Source organism: Xenopus laevis, chromosome 2L, assembly GCF_017654675.1.
Source record: "Xenopus laevis strain J_2021 chromosome 2L, Xenopus_laevis_v10.1, whole genome shotgun sequence".
NCBI lineage: Eukaryota > Metazoa > Chordata > Amphibia > Anura > Pipidae > Xenopus > Xenopus laevis.
In genome coordinates this window covers 127,843,437-127,865,453 of record NC_054373.1, presented here as the reverse complement: position 1 = coordinate 127,865,453, position 22,017 = coordinate 127,843,437, and the positions used below count along the sequence as shown (strand labels likewise).

The following is a 22,017-nucleotide window of genomic DNA, read 5'->3' as shown; positions in this document are numbered from 1 at the left end:
CTGCATTGGAATGCAGAATCAGATACAGGTATAGGATCCCTTATCCGGAAACCTGATATCCAGAAAGCTCAGAATTACAGAATGGCTGTCTCCCATAGACTCCATTTTATCCAAATAATCCAAATTTTTTAAAAATATTTCATTTTCCACTGTAATAATAAAATAGTAGCTTGTACTTGATCCAAACTGAGATATAATTAATCCTTATTGGAAGCAAATCCAGCCTATTGGGTTTATTTAATGTTTAAATGAATTTCTAGTAGACTTAAGGCAGGAAGACCCAAATTACGGAAAGATCCGTTATCCGGAAAACCCCATGTCCCGAGCATTCTGGATAACAGGTCCCATACCTGTACTGACACAGCCTGCACTTGAATTCCTGCCACCTTTAGGCAGTAGCATCAATGTCTCCTTGAACTTTTGCTCAATTCATCTTGCCGAGCACAGATACATGCAAGTCCAGGGACCATGTTTATACGTAATTAGGAACAACCACTTTTTTGCACAATCACAACTGTGGCTTTGTGTAAATAAACCCTATTGTCAAATGATAAGCAAATGGATTAACCTATACATTTTAGCATTTAAACACAACATTGATAAGATGGAGAATACTAGAGACGTGCTGTAAAAGAAATAAGAAAATGTTATTTACCACTAGAGGGCAGTTGCATCCTGTTAAAAACTGTTAATTGTTAAAAAAATCATTTCTATTAGAAATATATACAGAAAGTGGTAGATTAATTAAAATGGCCAGCACAGGAAAAATATATACGTTATAGTATATCTTGTGTAAATCAATGTTTTTAGCTACTTATTTAAATCCAACTGAACTATAGTTGCTGTTAAATGTTCAAATGCATTCTGGTTAGGTATATAAATGCAGGTTGTTTTGCTCCAATGATAAAGTGTGCAGATAAGTGGTGTACAGATATATTAGCCTGGCATTTGGATAGCCTATAGAATACGTCATATTAATTCCCATGGGTTCATAATCTTCACCTCAACGTCCACTAGTCTGGTGAAAACAATCACTCAGAGAGAACCAGTGATTTGATAAGCAACAGTGTTTATATTTATCAAATTAACAAGATAATCAAAATTAAATGTTTGATGATTGACATTTGACATCCCATAAAACCATTCTTTTGGCTGGAGTGATATAACAAATGCAAAATGATATCGATCAATATTTTGTCGGAAAGTTGTAGTGATTCTATACTTTTTTTTGTTTACATTAGGAAAATGTGTGGCTTTTGTTGTTTCTTGCACTAAACAGGGCAAAACCTGAGATCCTGGTCCCTATGAGTACAATCAAAACAAATTAACAGTCCGCTGATTATGTGCGTGGGCTGTAAAATAAAAGTGGCCTAGAGGGTCATTGAATCAGCTTGACCACACAACCCACCACTGGGAAAAAAATCTTTTCATGATGAACCATGCAGTGTTTAAGCATTTTGCTTCCTGTCCCACTGTCAATACCTGTGGAGGTACTTACTCTCAAGCAGGTCCGGACTGAGAATTAAAATAGGCCCTGGCATTTCAGGTACACAGAGGCCTAATCAGCCCACACAGAGGCCCAAACAGCCCTAACCAGCCCACTAAATACTGACTTTGTAAGGCAGTTTATAGCAGCCCCTCTGGCATTTGAACCCACAGATTGCCAGTCCGGGCCTGCTCTGAAGAATGGAGCACATGGACATGCATTTGCCCCATGAAATACAGCACTGCCTGTGTTTAGCAGTACTGCATTAATATGAAGCAGCACATAGGAGTCTCCTTTGCTGTCCTTACCAATCCCCTAACTTGCAGGTCATTTAGATGCATAGTAAGTGCCAGTGGTAACAGAGTGCAGTATGTACTTACTATCTGCTCTATGGCAGGAGGTAAGGACACTGCTGTGTTCTTCATGCTGCACTCTGCATCTCCCTCTCATTTTTTCATCTGGCACTAGATGCAGAGCACAGGTATGTACTTAACGCAAGTACTCTCTGAATGAACACTTACCTGTGTGATATTGTGCTTCTTTAGTGCTCTAGCACTTGCATCTGGGGCATTAATAAATAACATTTCTTTTGCCATTTTTCTATTACATATAATTAGCAAACGTTGCAATTTACACGACTATTATGTATATCTAATAAACTGCATTATAACATGTTTTGGTTGTAGAGCTGCCTATAATATTCTATATGAACTTGCTAACGAAGGCTCATTCATTTACAATAAGAATGATAGTTTATTGATGCAGAGGTTCTTGTTACTCCACCTTTTTTTTTTTCTAGGTGAAAATTGTTGTTGTTTTTTTGCATCCAGTGCCATCCTGAATCCAATAGTAGACATTTCAGCTCAGAGGTGTATTATGAAATGAAACATGACACCATATAAAGGGTTCTTTGCGGACAGCCCATATTTTCTGACAGGCAAGTACAGGGTTTTGTTGTGCTCAAGAGCACTGTACTGTTTCCCTTGTGATGGCTATGTTAACAAAAACACAACTGGCATAAGGCACAAAACCTACCTGCAGTGCAGCAAGGCATTAGCACAATTACTTAATAATTAGCACAGGTGTCTATGGGCTGTATATATTTGATTTCTATAACTTTATGATTCTATTGTCAGGGGGTTCGGTTTCATTGTGATTGGCTACATTAAACTGTGCATTTATATGATGCAAAGAGATTGACTGGTATGATTTCTTGTTCATGTGATTCTATTGGCAGAAGGGTTTGTGACTGGACACACCAAAATCCTGGACAGCGCACTCTTCGGATCACATCAAGGAATCGCTTGGTCATCAAATCATTGGTAAAAAACTTGATTTTATTTAAATGTTCAACATATTAACAAACTGTAAATCCCTGCGCCATGAGGTCTCTTTGTGACTGGATGCATGAAGTATCGGTTTATATGATGCATACATGTTTGATTGTTGTTACTCTGGTAATTTTGTTGGAAAGTTTAGTCATTAGTCAATAAAGTTCAAGCATTTCTGGCCGCCATAAAACAAGACTTTTTTAGAGCATAAATATTCCCTATACTTAATTTGTCGCCAGAAAATTCACAACTCGCTAAAATTATCACTAACGTAAGCTGGGTCGTTAACGGTGTTACCGCAAGTGATCACAATGACTTCTGCGCGCGTCGCTGTTTAGTAATATTTGCAAATATTTTGGCGGAAAAATATTTGCAGCGATAACATGCGGAAACATAGTCAAATTTACCGCGCTTTAGTAAACGGGCCCCTAAGTCTCTATACTGTAGAAAAGAAATGTCAGTATTCGACAGATGGCAAAGTGTCAACCTGCAAATTTGCTGTCCACTCTTGTGAGACACAGGATGGCAGAGATTCATTATGCACTGCAATAAAAGTCAGCCTGTCCCTTAATCCTTTTAGCCTGACGGGAGCATTCAGACTCAATTGAATTCAAATATAATCAATTTAAACTCGCCATATAAACAACCTAGGTAGTGGATACATTGGCTGTATCAGAAGATAAAGGAAATGAAGAGATGAAAGATGGGCCTTGAGACAGTATATTTGTACGCTTTATGTTATGGAAGAGTGTAATTTAATGAAAGCATGAAAAACAGAATCCTCTACTTTGAGAATTGTTTTGTTCCATTCAAATGTATCCGATGTTCCCTGTATGCCGATGATATGTTGATGTATCTGGCTGATCCAGATGCTTCCTTGTCCACCCTGCTTCAAGTGGTAAACAGGTATGGAACACACTCGGGGCTCCGAGTGAATTGGGAGAAATCCACTATTTTCCCGATTGACGAAATTGCCCCCACAGGTCCAAAATCCACCCAATTGAAATGGACCGCTTCTTTTAAGTACCTAGGAGGACAACCTGGAACCGGTCCTCCAGTAATACCGCAGGAAAACCACCTCATGGGTTAATTTGCCTCTCTTTGGTGGGGAGAGCCAACATTGTCAAAATTATTTTTTGCCGAAATTCTTATATAAATTACATAATGCCCCGATATATTTGCCCAAAAGATGGTTCAAATAGATAAAATTACCAACTCCTCCTATTTGGGCGAACAAGGCACCCCGTATTAGTCTAGCTGCTCTTCAATCCCTGACCTCCAAAGGAGGTTTAGCTTTGCCCAATTTTTTGTTCTATTACCATGCCTCACAACTGGTATATGCCCGCTGGTGGCTAGTGCCAGATTTAAAAAACCAAGCCTTTATGGTAGAGGCAAGCGCCACCTCTATGGAGGCCCTGGCCAACCACATCTACAGGGGTCCACATTCTGCCTTCCCGCACACTGCTTCAATGACTATGATATATATATGAAACATGGTCTCCGGGCACCCCCGTTTGGGAAAACCTGAAACTCCCGCACTTTAAACAACTCACTGATTCAGGACTCTGGGCCTCCCTAGGTATAAAGAATCTGGTACAAACAGTGGAGGGAGGGCAGCTTAAGTCATTCCCGGTCCTCAAAGATGAGCACCAACTACTAGCTAGAATGATTTTCCGATATTTACAACTGAGTCATGCTTTTCAAACAGTTTCAGACTAGACCTCTGAAAATAACACAGTGCTCCCTTGAACGATACCTTAGGCAACCTGAACTGCAAAAAGTGGTTTCCTGGATATATGCTATTCTACTAAAACCCTTGGACACACACCTAGAGAGGGTGCGTTTAAAATGGCAGACCGACATCCCAGGAATGAATGAGGAGGCATGGAATGTGGTCATAGAGCAAATCCCGGAACTTAATATTTCAAATAGGGACAGGCTAATTCAGATCAAATTTTTCCATAGGACCTACCTGACCACCCACAGACTAGCAAAGATATATCCGGGAACCCAACACCTTTGTATAAATGTGGAACAGAAGCAGAAACACTATACCATGTCTTCTGGGAATGTGCTCACTTGCAAAGATATTGGGGGAAGGTCTTAAGTTTCATTCAGAGCATACTCTCCCTGGAACTTTGTCTAATGGGACTTACGGAGCCACTCACTCTCTCCCCCCCCCCCATACCAGAGGCAGTTCTATCTGCAAATGCTATATTTTGCCAAAAAGGCCATTCTACTCACATGGAAAGACGCTAGACCTCCCACTCTGGCCAGGCGGAAATCACTGATTAACGATGTCTTGACGCTGCAAAAGGCAGTATATCAAGCTAGAGGCTGCCCGAATAAATTTCAGGCGATTTGGGGTGGTTGGATTGACCTACCAGAAACAGCACAAACATGCACATGAGTAAACAGTGCGAGTGATACCTGATTTGCCCTTTATACAGCCATAAGATGTATGCATTTTATTACAAGTGTATAAGTACGTACAAATGACCCTAAGGGGCCCATTCACCAAGCTCAAGTGAAGGATTCGAAGTAAAAAAACTTCGAATTTCGAAGTGTTTTTTGGCTACTTCGACCATCGAATGGGCTATTGCGACCTTCGAATCGAATGATTCGAACTAAAAATCGTTAGACTATTCGATAATCGAAGTACTGTCTCTTTAAGAAAAAAACTTCGACCCCCTAGTTCGCCACCTAAAAGCTACCGAACCCAATGTTAGCCTATGGGGAAGGTCCCCATAGGCTTGGCTACGTTTTTTTAGTCGATCGAACGATTATTCCTTCGATCAAACTATTTGCGCTACAATCCTTCAACTTCGATATTCAAAGTCGAAGGATTTTAATTCCCAGTCGAATATCTAGGGTTAATTAACCCTCGATATTCGACCCTTGATGAATTTGCCCCTAAGTGATTGTACCGACATGAGACATTGTAATTGTTTGTTTTGTTAAATAAAAAACAACTTTTTTTTCTAATTTCAGACTTTCAGCTTTAATTCAGTGGGTTGAACAAAAAGATTGCATAAAAATGTGAGGAACTAAAGCCTTTTTTTAAAACAATCACTTCACTTCAGGGGCTCAAAAGTAATTGGACAATTGACTCAAAGGCTATTTCATGGGCAGGTGTGGGCAATTCCTTCATTATGGCATTATCAATTAAGCGGATAAAAGCATTATTATGTGGAAGATTTTGCTGTGAACAGACAACATGCGGTCAAAGGAGCTCTCCATGCAGGTGAAAAAAGCCATCCTTAAGCTGCAAAAACAGAAAAAATCCATCCGGGAAATTGCTACAATATTAGGAGTGGCAAAATCTACAGTTTGGTACATCCTGAGAAAGAAAGAAAGCACTGGTGAACTCAGCAACTCAAAAAGACCTGGACGTCCACGGAAGACAACAGTGGTGGATGATCACAGAATCATTTCCATGGTGAAGAGAAACCCCTTCACAACAGCCAAACAAGTGAACAACACTCTCCAGGAGGTAGGTGTATCGATATCCAAGTTTACCATAAAGAGAAGAATGCATGAAAGTAAATACAGCGGGTGCACTGCAAGGTTAAAGCCACTCAAAAACAAAGAATTGAAAGGCTAGTTTGGACTTTGCTAAAAAAAAAAAAAAAACATCTAAAAAAAGCCAGCACAGTTCTGGAAAAACAATCTTTGGACAGATGAAACCAAGATCAACCTCTACCAGAATGATGGCAAAGTATGGAGAAGGCGTGGAACAGCTCCTTATCCAAAGCATACCACATCATCTATAAAACATGGCAGAGGCAGTGTGATGGCTTGGGCGTGTATGACTGGGACACTAGTGTTTATCCATGATGTGACACAGGACAGAAGCAGTCGAATGAATTCTGAGGTGTTCAGAGACATACTGTCTGCTCAAATCCAGCTAAATGCAGTCAAATTGATTGGGAGGCATTTCCTAATACAGATGGACAATGACCCAAAACATACAGCCAAAGCAACCCAGGAGTTTATTAAAGCAAAGAAGTGGAACATTCTAGAATGGCCAAGTCAGTCACCTGATCTGAACCCAATTGAGCTGCATTTCACTTGTTGAAGACAGAAAGGCCCACAAACAAACAGCAACTGAAAGCCACTGCAGTAAAGGTCTGGCAGAGCATTAAAAAGGAGGAAACCCAGAATCTGGTGATGCCCATGAGTTCAAGACTTTAGGCTGTCATTGCCAGCAAAGGGTTTTCAATCAAGTATTAGAAATGAACATTTTATTTTCAGTTTTTAATTTGAGCCACTGAAATAAAGCGATTGTGTTTAAAAAAAAAAAAAAAAGAAAAGTTGAAGTCTCTTTTTTTTGTTCATTCCATCATAGTATTGATTGCCACCAACACAACGGGGAGCTTTTACTATTTTAATATTATAAAAATAAAAAAAATTTGCTTAACCAGTCATAACTCAAAAAAGCCTGATCTTTAACCTGTTCCAATTTGCTACATTTCTCAGCTCCATTAGATGAAGCCAGCAAACATTAAAATATTAGAGAAATAAAAAACCCAATTTATAATGTATTGGTTGAATGCAACTGAACTGCAAAACGTTTTTGGAAAATGAAAGACCTATGAAATTAAATTCTTTTTTTTCTATACTTTTCCCTTGTTTTCATAATATATAAATATGAGAACACTTTCTAACCAAGGAATTGTAAATCAGAAGCTTGAAAGCATTAAAATTACCTCTAATTCACTGCTGTGAAAATGTTATGTTTTAGTATTCGTTTTTGTAACAATTTTCCTTTGCGCAAAAAAACAAAAACAAAAAGAATCCAGAAAACCTTTAAGTAAATATAGATTTTACAGTTTGAGAATGGCAGCTCCTATCAGAACTGGACTGGGATTTAAAATAGGCCCTGGCCCAAACAGTTCCGACCAGCCCACTTAGTAGTCACTTTTTATGGCAGCTCACAGCAGCCCCTCTGGCATTTGCCAGAACCAACAGATTGCCAGTCCGGGCCTGGCTCCCATTTACTTTTACATAATCTCACCAGCTTTTAGATGCCACTTTTTGTATTAGAGTTTTTTGTGGTTTCAACAATTAAGTATCAATTATTCAATGTTTTAAAGTAATTAAATCCACCATTTTTAGAACTAAAAATAGATTTGAGAAAATACAAACAATAATTGCCCCTCTAATTTTAATCAAAATACTTTGAAAATGTGACAACTTGCTCAAGTTAGTTTGTTACTGTAGACCAGTCAAGTCCAGTATATACAGGGAACTCAGATGTAACAATTTAATATTCTTTGGAAATATTACAGGAATCAATATTCTGGTTTATGTATATAACCCATTTCAGATTAGGGAACTGAACATATCCTTAGGTAGTTTGGTTGAGATAAAGTGCTCTCAAATCTTCCAGTTGGTCTGTAACCACATCAGAGCAATGATAAATGCAGGGGGAGAATAAAAAAAAAAAAACAAAAAAAAAAACACACCACAGTTTTACATTTAGTGAAGAGCACAATAGACAATAACTAACCTCCAGCTTTTATTTAACTGCAGTTCTTGGCAAACTGCCTACAAAGACGCTGGGAATTTAGTTCAAACTAATACAGGGTACCCATACCATGGTCCTCTGCTTTTTATGGAAGACCAGATTACCTAAATATTTTAGAAAGAAAATCTAAAAGCTCTAAATACAAAAAAAAAAAAAAAATACAAAAAAAGTGACAATTATTTTTAGCTTTTTCCATAAACCAAAAGAGGTGACCACTTTAATAATATATTTACATAATGGTAAATACACACGGAGATACTGGTTTATATTGTTACAATTTAATGTTATGCATCCTCTGTGTATCTTTTGTTGGTAAAGGTAGCATTCATCAAGGGCTCAAAGCCTTGTTGGCGTTTTCTTTGCATGAAAAGCACTAGGAGAAGCAAGAGTAGTAGCAAGGCAAGAAGAATGCCACCAACAGTGGAGCCAACCAGGACAGCCACTGCACGTGCGTCTTCAAGGGAAGCTAGAATAGTAGAAAGAAAAAAAATGTAAGCAATGATCCTTAGAAAGTTAGCACACACCATGGATGATCTCTCACTACACAGACTATACAATTTCCTGCTGTAAAACAATACCCTTTAACTGTATTTTGCACACATTTGGAAGAATACACACTTTTGTTTAGTTTTTTTTCCCCCCTTCCCAGTCCCACCTTTGTGTTGATCGCTTGGGTATAGTTTTTTATGGAATCCTGTATTGTTCCAAATTTGTTTCTTTAAAGGGGAACTTGTCTAAAATAGAATAATGCTAGAAATGCTGTATTTTGTATACTAAACAAACTTACTGCACCAGAAGCCTAATAAAACAAATGATTTATGTTTTCAAAGTGGCGACAGTGGGGTCACCATCTTGTAACCATCATTGCAAGACCAAGACTACGCACATGGTCTGGGCTATAGTTGGGAGGTTAAGCTTAGGGATAGCCATAATTTATCAAAACAGCACAAGTCAAATAATATCTGCCATAGAAGCTGATACAGCAAGACTGACTAATAATCAGACTGCACTGGGTCTGCGGATAGGAATCTCTACACAGTCGCCGGCTGCTTTATAGGGAAACAAAAAGTTGCTTGAGGTCAGGGAAGTTTGAGAGCATTATCATATCCCTCCAGAGCAGTTAGGGACCGACTGACGTTTCCCATCTGCAGCGGTCAAGTAAAGGAAATGTCACTGCATACAGTCAGGTTTATTATAAAAATGGTACACATTTTAAGTAAAGCATATTGGAGATAGATTTCTTTTTCATTAAAGAAAGTAAAAATGGGATTTTTTTTTGCCTTTACATCCCCTTTAAATATTGCATGTATAATATTTTCATTTGGCTCTCCACACACCACAGACCCCTGGTACAGCAAAGGAGTAGAGACAGTAGGAACATTTTGAATATGTCAGAATGGGGCAACTTATTGTTAGGATCCTTTAGTCCTTGCAATTGACTATTTGGGGCACAGTGCTTTAAAAATTCCATATTGTACTGCTATGGGGTTTTGTTCTACAAAGGTCAGGAATCTCCTTGAATATATTAGTTACTTTATAAACGAGTTGCAATTTTGTGTATATAGTAAGAGATTTTTCTCTGCTTTATGAAAAAATTTAAATTCTGTATCTTTTTGCAGAAGTGGAATTATACAAAACTTCCGGCAGCTTTGAAAAGCTTTTGTCCTAAGTTGTTTTGTTTTATTTTTTAGAAAAACTGGCACAGAACATAAATGGATCTGGTACGCAATTGTTAATGGAAAGGAATAACACCACTTATCTCCAGCCACCCTCCCATACTCGATTGGTACAGGCCAGTCTTTGTGCCAAACAATAAAGGACAGGGATACTCTTCCTCCCCTTCAGCTCCACTACCAGACAAGCCTGCAAGCAGTGGGTTGGGGGCAATTCTCTTTTCTGAATATATATTGGTGCTCCTATAGAAAATATACCTCTGCTTATGTGTGCCCTAATTATATATTCGGCCGACGGAGGCAGACCTATTTCATATCATAATCACATTATTAAAGAGGTCACGGTTACTTTTACTATTTATCTTAAAATGGTATGGAAGATAGCATTAGTTTCATTGCACATAACCCCCAAATCCTTCTGCTGCAAATGTTTGCCTTTGTAAGTGTACAAAAAAATAAATTATAAGACAATTACAAATTTAACCTGAAATTAAACTTAAACAAAAAAAAAAAGAAAAAAGAAAAAGTCCCAAATGAATGCAAATGTACCTGGTAGGTCGATAGAATAAACATAGCCTAACTGTTCAGCTGGCAAGAAAAGCTCTTCATTGGTAACAGGAGGAAAGAATGGCACCATGTTGTACATACGATTATGCCCTATTGGAGCCAATTCTTGAGGCCAGGCAACATCTGATGGCTGAAAGCGTCTCATCCATTCATCAAAGACAGCATCAGTAAAAGAGTGCAGCACCTGGGGAAATGGAACAGATATTACTGGTCTTTACATTTATTGGGAAAAAGATAGACTTTAAAAAAAAAAAAAAAAAAAACTCTCAATATATATACATATACACACATATATATGTTTTGACTCTTACATTTCCCTGGTTGTAAAACATTTCAGGTAAGGAAAAGAAAACAATACCACAAAAATGGGGTCATTGGCGGCAGAGTGTGATTGCGCACTTGTTCCATTTAAGAAAGAATGGACGAGGTTGTGAAGACTCATTGCTGTTGAGTTTAATGTTCCATCTGGTTCATCAAATCCTTCAAGGGCATTCCTAGGGTAATCAAAGAACCATACTGTATGAGTTTATAGCATACAAGTTATATTCATTATTAAACACCGATATCATCCTACCGAAAGCTGAAAGTGGAATTCCTGAAAAAAGGAGGATTATCAAACTCGTTCAGCGAGAGACATTTCTGTACATCTTCCACGGATGGAAGTCTTCCTCCTCCACCACCCAAAGGGTTTCTCTGAAGGAACCCTTCATTAGTTCCATTACACAGGGTCACCAGCCGATTGTAGTCATTCAAACTAGGATTCAAAAATATAAAAAACTGTAAAACAAGTAAAAAAAAACAAACAAACATTCCCCAACAAAGGGCAAGGACAAACAGCAGGGATTGCCAGACTCATGCAGGGTTTCAGCTGGGAGAAAGACAAATGCACACATCTTCCTGTGGCAGATGATAAATATGATACTTTGTATAAATTACAAGCCTTCATGCTAATTAACATCTGTGCATATGTGATCAGCTCCACGTTTGCACACACATTAAGTCCTAGGTTATATTTTAAAAAGCTACATGTTGAGTTAGAATGAACATACCTGTTGCACACGATTCCCCACCGCGAGAACCTGGATCCAGCACTTATCAGATTCGGGTCATCCAGTCTGGGTGCCCCAAATAACTCGTCAGTACAAACATCACACTCATTCCTTCCCGTTGCAAAATTCCAGTACGGCAAAGCAAAGGACTCATTGCCAATCATTTTCTGTTGGGCATTGGGGAAAAAAAAAAAAAAAAAAAAAAATTAGCTCCAAAACTATAGTCGCCATTCATTAAAAGAAAGAATAATGTGCATTTTAAAAGGTGTATTCAAAATTTAGAATTAAAACTATGATGATACAAAGAAAGAGTTAAATTGTTAAAAATAGTTAAAATAGGGTGTTATCAAGGATTCCTTTAGAAAATATGCTGGTTTACAATTAAAAACACATTTTACCAACTACATGGAGAAAATAAATAAATAAATAAATAAATAAATGTGACTTGCTCTTTCCCACCTATTACTTACTCTCCCATAACACTTTGGGGAATTATTTATTAACGCTGGAGACATCACCAGTAATGTTGCCCATACAAGTCAGAAAACAAAAGCAAAGATCTGATTGGTTGCTATGGGCAACATAACTTGTGATAATAAATACCACCCATAGGGACATATTTATTAACAGCAGCGATGTCGCCCATAACAATTAGCAATTAGATTTCAACAGTTAGAAGACAAAAGCAAAGATTCAATTGGTTGCTATGAGCAACATCACCAGTAATGTTTCACTCCACTATTTAGGGCTGAACTTCATGGCGCGTGGAGGAGCGATCCGTTGGCAGGTGATGACATGCATGCAACGTGTCAGACGGCCAGGATATAATGGGATTAATCGTAAATCGCCTTCACATCCCACAGTCGGATACATGTAGTTTGTACCTGCGATTTCCGATCAGTCCCATTATATCCTGGATGTCCGACACATCATATGCAGGTCATTGCCTGCCAACGGATCGCTTCTCCACGCGCCATGTAGTTCAGCCGTACACAGCATGATAAACAGACCGCTAAAAGGGCAAGATTTAATTGGAGACAAACCACACCAGTGATGTTGCCCATAGCAACCAATGAGCAATTTGATTTCTAAGGTCACCATCAAGTTAGAAAACAAAAGCAACAATCTGATTGGTTGCTATGGGCAACATCACCGATGAGATTCGTCTCCAGTCAAATATTTCCCTTTTAGGGGTCTATTTATCATGCTGTGTAAAAAGTGGAGTGAAACATTACCGGCGATGTTGCTCATAGCAACCAATCAGATCTTTGCTTTTGTTCTCTAACTGTTGAAATCTAATTTTGGATGATGTTGTTATGAGCAACATTACCGGTAGTGCTTCACTACCAACTCCTTAGTGTTTACCAGTTATAAAAAAAAAAAAAACAACATTTGTCCTCTTCATATATGATACCACTGCTTGCCCATAGTAATTAATAGGATCTGAATCAGTGGAATACAGGGAAAGAAATAAAACCCAAGAAAGCCATTTTCTGGGCTGCTTCCCAGTATTGGAATATCGAAGTCAGGCACGTAACAAGCTCCCCCCCCCCATCCAGAAAAAATTTGGAGGGCCCTGAACACAGCAACTCCTGCCAACAACCCCCCTCCCAAAGCTCAAAGGTACGAGTGCGTCAATTAGAAGAAAAAGCAGTGGGAGGGGGATTTGACTGCTATAGCGAAAGCAGACCTTCCTCTATAGTTATGCCACTTATTGCAGTTCTGACATGCTGCATAGAAAGAGAAGTTCATTTTTACGAAATACAGCCCAACCTGAAGATCCCTTTCCAGCAGTAACAGGTGGTAACGATGCCAAGTAACAAAAGCTGGTCCCTGGTGGGAGAAGTCAATTGCAGTGAAGGGACGTCCCGGCCCTACAAAATAGATTGGATATAAGGGAACAAGAAAAATGTATTTTTTTTTTATAGCCATTTTCATCCTCTAGTTTGTTACAATATTCTGCAGAGAGACATCTTAACCCACACAGGTTCTATTAAAAAAATAAATAAATAAATAAAAAAAGACTAAATTCAGTCCACATATAAATGGGCATCATAAAACCATTTGCTTACAGCCAATAAAATGGATTAAATCGTGTCAGTGAGGCATTAAAATGGGAGCTATGCAGATCACTGCAGAGTCAGTTTAATGATACTGGAAGGTTCACTTTTAGGTTCAGTGCTTCTTAATAACGTGTGGCTTGCTATAAAACAAAATACCAATATTATGGAAATGTTAAAAGCATAACATACATAAATAAAACATTTCTCTTCTACTTGTTCATCCTGCAACCACAGCTTATACTTCGCTACACCTTCAAAGTCATTGCCAGAGAATTTACCTTTCCCAGATACCATAATGCACAAAGTGTAACCCACCCAATGCAGGTTTTGTAGTAAAATACACCTGCATACTCCAGATTTTCCCAAAATGCGCTACAATACTACCGATACTTACTAACCCAGATCCTCAAATACACATGTAGAGACCCTGAGGTTTAGGGACAATTAATCAGGCAGCCCCCCCCCCCTCTTAGTTTCAGCCACTTAAAGGTCCTGTAAATGTCCCTTAGGTGATTTGCCTGCCACTAGATGGCAATGTGCGATTAGTTAAAAGGGGAAGAACACGTGCTAGGGGCCTGTTTTCTGTGTCAGGGGGGCCAGGACTCCGTCAGGGAAAGTGTATAGATAGCACAGAAGTGTTGTTATAGTTGCTCTAGGAGTGAAGAACAGAACAGGATAGTTATTAAGCAGCTCTTGGCTCCAACAAGGAGATAAGTGGGGGTAGTACCCTTGTGGTGTCCAACCCGCCAGACAGGGACACAGGTGGGTGAGCTTAAAGGTCAGGGAAAGGACCAGGAAGCAAGATACTATTGTGAGATCCCTAGTGTTGGGGAAGTCACCAAGACAGGTTGCCCTACCCACTGAGAGGACTTATTCTCCCATGTCAAGGTTTTCCACTGATGTTGTCTGATGATGTGAACTGCTATCCTCGCCTGTTCAATCCACTAAAGTGCTATGATTGATGTTGCCGGATGACCTGAAAACTGCCTAACCCTTCTTGTTCAATAAACCTGTTATTTGGTTGAAGCATATCCCCTCTGGATTTGCTATTTCTTTCAAGCTCCCTCACTGTCACCAGGAAAGAAGCAGAAGTTACTGGATGTTAAGGTGTTAATATAGGCACATGCATATAATTGGAAGTGAATTAACTATACTGATACGGCTTTACAGACCGAGCAATGTGTCCCGGACAGAGTAGTAATGGAGCCACACAAAGTAGTTGTAGATGCTAGCATTTGCCACTTGTGGTTCTGTTCCATTGGGCCCAAGAATGCTTAGCCAATGCTGAGTAGCAATCACATAGTCAGGATGAATCGTATTCTTGGCCTGATCCAGCGCATCCAAGAACTGGGCTCTCTCCTGCGCAGTCAATGAATGAATATTTTTTCGCACAACAGGAGGCTTCCTCTGCTCACAACTGGGTCCAGTCCAGCCAAATTTGCATTCCCCGCAATGAAATCCTGCAAAGTTGCCTAGTAAAAAGAAAGACCATGCAGAAATAGTTAAATTATGATAAAGCATCTGGATACCCATCATAAAGAAATTATACTTCAATAGAAATACTCCTTTCTATATGGAGACAGTTGTAAGATGGTATGGTCTTATTTACATTGCTCTATCCCCTTTGCCTTCCTTCCAATCTGGACAGCACATAAATATGCTAGAAGTTTCCTCCTGAGGGATTCACTTCCTACTGTACAAGAGCAAGTCCATCAGTCATTTTGCACTACTTAGTTAAAGGGGTGGTTTACCTTCAAGGTAACTTTTTATTATGCTATAGAATGGCCAATTCTAAGCAAGTTTTCAATTGGTTTTATTATTGATTTTTTATAGTTTTTTGCCCTTTTCTTCTTTCAAATGGGCTTTGCCGACTCCCTTCTAAAAAACAAATGCTCTGTAAGGCTACAAATGTATTGTTATTGTTACTTTTTATTAATGATCCTTCTATTCAGGCCTCTCCTATTCATAGTCCAGTCTCTTATTCAAATCAATGCATGATTGCTAGGGTAATTTGGACCCTAGTTACCAGATTGGTTAAGATGCAAATGGAAGAGCTACTGAATAAAAAGCAAAATATCTCAAAGACCACAAATAATAAAAAAAATATTGCAAATTGTCTCAGAATACCACTCTACATCATACTAAAAGTTCATTTAAAGGTGAACCACCCTTTTAAGTAGTCACCTACACTCATGTTAATATTAGCACAGCATTAAAAAAGGTATGAATCACCTCCACAATCTGTGAAACACAAGCGCTGCAGAAGAAATAAAATCCTGCTTTTAAATAAAGCAAATCATTTTAAAGTTATTCATAAATGAATGTGCTCCTTCGTTTCAAGAGTCAGACCCAGAAAACAGAAAGGGATAAAAATATGTTATTTTCCAAAAATAAGAGATACAGACACCATTTCTACATCTATCATAACATTATCTTTGCATGCTATTTATAATTGTAATAAAAGTATTTGCCTAATGCTTTTACATTACCTAGCAGATCCTCCAACTATTGTATATTAATACACATTTTAAAGCTAGTTAGAATTACTTTTTCATTCATTATTTATCATTTAATATCTTCATTATTTTGGTGGGATTCCCCTTTAAGAGTCAGAGCACACAGGCAGATTCGGGGAGATTAGTCGCCCGGCAACAAAGCTCCTCTTCTTCGCGGCGACTAATCTCCCCGAACTGCCTTCCCGCCGGCTAAAATGTAAATTGCCAGCAGGATGGCATTCGGCGCAATTCATGAGGCAAATTTGGAAAATTAATCGCGCCGAGTGCCATCCCGCCGGCGAATTACATTTTAGCCAGCAGGAAGGCAGGGCGACTAATCTCCCTGAATGACTGTGTGCCCTGACCCTAAAGGAGTTGTTCACTTTTAACTTTTAGTATGATGTAGAGAATGATATTTTGAGACAATTTGCAATTGGTCTTACTTAATTTTTTTTAGCGATTTAGCTTTTTATTCAGTAGATCTCCCATATACCATAATCTGGTTGCTAGGGTCCAAATTACCCTAGCAACTATGCATTGATATGAATAAGACTGGAATATGAACAGGAGAGGGCCTGAATGGAAAAATTAGTAATAAAAAGTAGCAATAACAATACATTTGTAGCCTTGCAGAGCATTTGTTTTTTAGAGGGGTCAATGACCCCCATTTGAAAGCTAGAAATAGATGAAGGCAGCAAATAATTCAACAACTATAAAAAATTTTTAAAAAAAACATGAAGATCAATTGAAAAGTTGTTTAGAATTAGTCATTCTATGACATACTAAGATACAATTTTTAAATTAGGTGTGTATGGTGCAAGGCCTTCCTGTAATTTGGTGCTTTCGGCAGAACGTATCCATATCTGAATTGCATTTTCAGTATAGGGTTTTAGTGTGTTTTTTTTTTTCATTTATATTTAAAGTGGACCTGTCACCTACACATAAAAAGCTGTATAACAAAAGTTATTTGCAAATTAACATGGAACCCATATTTTTTTTTTCTCATTAAAGCATCCATACCTGTTATAAAGACGTTTAAATATCTAAGCTGTCACTCAAATATTACCAGCCACGCATCTATGCCTGAGGCATAGAAGGAGGCAGTCAATTACTTTCCCTTTCCATTCAGTACTTCCTAGATGTCACTGCTCTCCCCACATTCCCCTTCCCTCCTCACACTCTATAATTGTGTAGGGCAATGTGTATGGGCAGTTGGTCCCCCATTCGGGCTCATACAAGGGTTTGGGGTGATACACAACTTGTCTTAAAACCAGTGTCCACAAAATGGCTCCTGCATGCGTGCGGTGATTGTGCAATTCCAAGACTGAAGGAAACAAATTTTAAATGTAGTGTAAGTAAGTTTTATTTTGATCAAATAACATGATAAAAATAATTTAGAATTATTTCTTATGGTAACAGGTCCCCTTTAAGAATGTGATTAGGGATTTTTTTTTTTTCTATAAACTACTTGCACTGAAAATTTCTCATGCAGGGTCCTGTGCGTCACATGGCTTTGCTTGTGATCAGGATTTCCCAGACAGTAATCTCGTCACAGTGGGATTGAAAGGAACTAATTGGTGAACCGCTAATCATTCCCTGTTAATCCTTTGCTGTGTGTGTGATCTGCAATTTTCTGCTTATTAAGGGGCAGCATTTAGATATTGGGATCTCTAGGAGGAATATTAACTACTAAAGAAATACACACAAGTGGCTTTTTTACATGCTATGATTACAACATCACATTGGCACTAAAAATATACTTTTTGAAAAATATTCAAGATGTGTGCCAGGTCATTATCTACCATCTTGCCAGGCAATTTGCTTCTGTTGGGGATCAATGTGGTTAGAAAATATCTTGCTCAGCGTGAAATCTGAGGTTTTTTGATATAGAATAAAAGATAATTTGGGAGAACACAACAAACTTTCATTTACTTTGTTATACTGTATTTATATATAATCACAGGCAAAACTGGAATTAAAAAGAATTCATCAATGAAGATTCAAACTAGTTAAAGATTCAAACTGGGTTAAAGATCTAAAGGTATGATTAATTAAAGGCAAACGATAGCGGCAAAAAGTACTAGGGTGGAATGGAATAAATTATGTAACTGGAATAAAAATGTGCATTTTCCAACGTAAAAAACATTAGACAGATTAAAATAAAAGCTTATTTTTCTAACTGAAATTTTATTTTACACACCGGCTCAAAGCAAGTCATTCTTATACATTCCATACAATAGAAAAACTGGTCACATTACGGATATTTTTTCCTTTATTGCCATTTATTATATTACCCTATTAGAGCAGTGTTTATCCAAAAAAAAAGAAAAAAAGAAATCTGCATTTAGAATGAGACCAAACCAGAAAAGCACCAAGGTAGGGAGGGCTATGGACCCTACATGCATGTGCAGTACGTTCCAATGCAGAAGTCACACACCTTGAAGTCTGCAGTGACTGGGGATCTGTGAATTGTAGCGGTTACATATGCAGTAGCCAAGTCAAATCGCATGGTTACTATAAGGTACATTAGAATGTATTGTATGGTGCTTTTACATTCCATGTGCAGTGTGGGGGGGGTTCTTCCGTTCAGCTGCAGGGGAGCTCAGGTGTAGACGCACTCAATTATTCTGAAGGAGGATACACATGTATGCACCGAGCGCAGGTGAAATGCAACATGCTGTGTACCAGCTGCGTTTGCTGCTTACATGCGTCTGTGCCCCCTTTAGAATAATTGAGTGTGTCTACACCTGCGGCTGAACGGAAGAAAGTGCAACGCAGGGGAGCGCAGGCAAAAACGGCCGAGTGTAAGAACACTATATGAAATTCCCCACCAGTAGTGCATTCTCTTGTTGCTTTATATACCTGAATGCGATATTGCCATACATCCAAACACTGCTTTATACTGTACATCTGAATGGGATATAGCCACACACCAAGAAACTGATTCATATAATGAATAGGACATCACTATACAATTCAGACACCCATCCCCAGTGGAAATTTGAACCTAAAAGCAGGTGCAACTGGTATCCTGGTACCAAAGAAGTAATGCACTATAAGCAAGCTCTGGTCTACCAACTGCAGGGAGAGAAATGATGGCAACATCAGGCTGGTTGCTGCTAGTTAGTTGTATGGTTCCATGCTGATGCTTTTGAGCTTTTTCAAATCAAACTGTACTTTTAAGGTGAAACAGTTATTCATGGCCCCTATAGCAAACAACAGATTTATAAAGATATAATATATCAGCTATTATTCCAAGAATATCAAGGCCAAATAAGTTTTTACCACAAATCTCACCCTAATTGACCTTCACGTGGCACTTTTAGACACTTAGGGTCATGCCACACTCTGCGTTTTGGGGAGATTTTGTCACTTGGTGACTAATCACCTCGTTTTTGCGGAGGCCAATCTCGCCAAACCCCTTCCTTCACTCTGTGCCAGCTAAAATGAAAAAACACCAGCGCTAATCACACGCAGCGATTCGTTTTCCGATGTCGCCCAAAATTGCCTCACGAGGAAACTTCGGGCGACCTAGGAAAACAAATCGCCACGTGATTAGCGCTGGTGTTTTTTTCATTTTAGCCGGTGCAGAGTGAGGGAAGTCGTTTGCAGCAAAAACGAGGCGATTAGTCGCCAGACCAAATCTCCCCAAAACGCCCAGTGTGGCCTGACCCTTAAGAGGGAAAAATACAGTCTCCCCAAATCTCAGCTTTAAGACTGATCTGCCTCAGCCATTGCCCCCCAGAAAGCCAACTATAAGGAAATACTGGATTCGAGTTTACTCCTGTTTTCAGGATTCCCCCCATCCCACCCCAGGGCTAGTCATTCAAACAGATGGACCAGAGCTAATACTAACTCCCCCCCGTCTCTAGTGAAACAGACTCCAAAATTTCATGTCAGGGATGTGTCTGTGCCAAGGAATAATTGGGGGACTCTTGGCTAAAGTAAAGTAAAGCTACTATACCGTAATTTAAACCCCATTTGAAAAAAAAAACAAAAAAACAGCAGAAGTGGATTTGGTATCAAGAGTATTTACCTTTATCTTTAAGTTAACTAAGTATGTTATAGAATGGAATTCTAAGCAACTGTGTGCAATTGGTCTTCATTATTTACATATTCATTTTAAAGGGGGTTGTTCACCTTTGAGTTCAAAGTATGATGTAGAGAGTGATATTCTGAAACAATTTCCAAATGGTTTTCATTTTATTTTTATTGTCATTTTTGAGTTTATTTTTTATTCAGCAGCTCTCCAATTTCAGCAATCTGGTTGTTAGGGTACAAATGACCCTAGCAACCATGCACTGATTTGAATAAAAGACTGGAATATGAATAGGAGAGGCCTGGATAGAAAGAGGAGTAATAAAAAACAACACCACCACATGTGTAGCCTTACAGAGCATTTGTTTTTTTTAGATGGGGTCAGTGACCCCAATTTGAAAGTTGGAAAGAGTCAGGAGAAAAAGGCAAATAATTCTAAAACTATATAAAAAAAAAAATGATGAAGACCGATTAAAAAGTTGCTCAGAATTGGCCATTCTATAACATACTAAAAGTTAATTCAAAGGGGTAGTTCACCTTTGATCAGTTACCGGGTTAGTATACTGCATGAGGCTTCCCACTCCGACTCCTCCCAGCATCCCCTGACAGCCGGCAACTGTACAGAGGAGTATAGCAAGAGCAGGACAGATAGGGGAGGCGGGAGAGTCGCAGCGCTTCAGTAGCGCCTCTCACCTGTGCACCTGCAGGTCGAGTTAAAGAACTTCAGCGGCCAGCGCTCCCGATCATCCACGTTGCGCAAGTTATAGGGTCCGCTCCAGGGTCGCTCATCTACAGCCACAGGGGTGCACTGGCCCCGACCCTCCAGGGAGCCGCATACGTTGTTGGGATCGGAGCCCAGAGCAGGGCAGCAGCGCTTAGACGTTAACGCCTCCACCGTCACGCACGGCCTAGGGAATTGAGCGCGAACCTCCTGAAGGCAGCAAGCAAGGAGCACCAACACAGCCCTCACACTAGCCTTGTGCTCCATCTCTGCTCCTCTCACTAGCGGGGTCCCACTATTTATCAGATGCTCCGTGTCACATGCACACGAGCTCACAATTAGCCATTCACTGGCAGCCCAAATGTCTCTCTCATAACGTGTAATTAATCTGCTAACACCCGGGCTAGGGCCACTTATTCCTTCACATCTCCACTCGCTGACAGGAGCATCTCGTGAGGAGCATATGACTCACATTTACCTACACATCTACTATGATACACGCAGGGATATCGCCAAAGAATTTGCAGTTGCTCCTTATTTTTTGTTTTGTGTACATAGTTGCCTTTCCCTTTTCTACGGGATTTAAAGGGGAACACCTCATTTACAGTAACTATATGAGATATCCATTGTTTCAATATTGTGAGTAATTTGATTTGTAAGTGTCTGATCTACCATGGGTACAGGGAAAGCTACAGCATGCTTCTTAGAATAAGAGATGTACCTCATACCTTTTATTAACATGCCCATAGTTTGTATGACATTGTGTTTATGTGAGCACATTAAACCTTATAGGTCACAGAAATAGTTTTATACAGAAACAGCCAAATCATCTGCCCCCACAATATCTTTCATGTTACTTCACAGGTGCTTTTAATTACATAACACCGAAAGAATTTTGGAAATTGCCTAAGGGAGGAAATCCACGATGCGTCTGGAGCCGACACGTCACGCGCTGCGTTTTCATCCAACAGTCGGATAAATGTAGTTTTTACCTGTGATTTCTCCTTCACGTTGCATGCGTTTCGTTGCATGCGTTTCGTTGCATGGCGACGTGTCTGCTCCAG

The 22,017-nt window shown here is 39.2% G+C and overlaps 1 protein-coding gene across 1 annotated transcript; it reads right to left on the bottom strand.

Moving 5' to 3' along the window:
- Positions 1-7,967: 7,967 nt before the first annotated feature.
- Positions 7,968-21,340, bottom strand: dct.L (dopachrome tautomerase L homeolog). Its single transcript, XM_018247251.2, has 8 exons — positions 20,926-21,340; positions 14,872-15,171; positions 13,410-13,510; positions 11,637-11,803; positions 11,162-11,341; positions 10,946-11,081; positions 10,570-10,771; positions 7,968-8,813 (listed from the first exon to the last, which is right to left on the bottom strand). The coding sequence occupies exons 1-8, from the start codon at positions 21,218-21,220 to the stop codon at positions 8,632-8,634; spliced, it is 1,563 nt and encodes a 520-aa protein (XP_018102740.1). The 5' UTR covers positions 21,221-21,340; the 3' UTR covers positions 7,968-8,631.
- Positions 21,341-22,017: the final 677 nt, after the last annotated feature.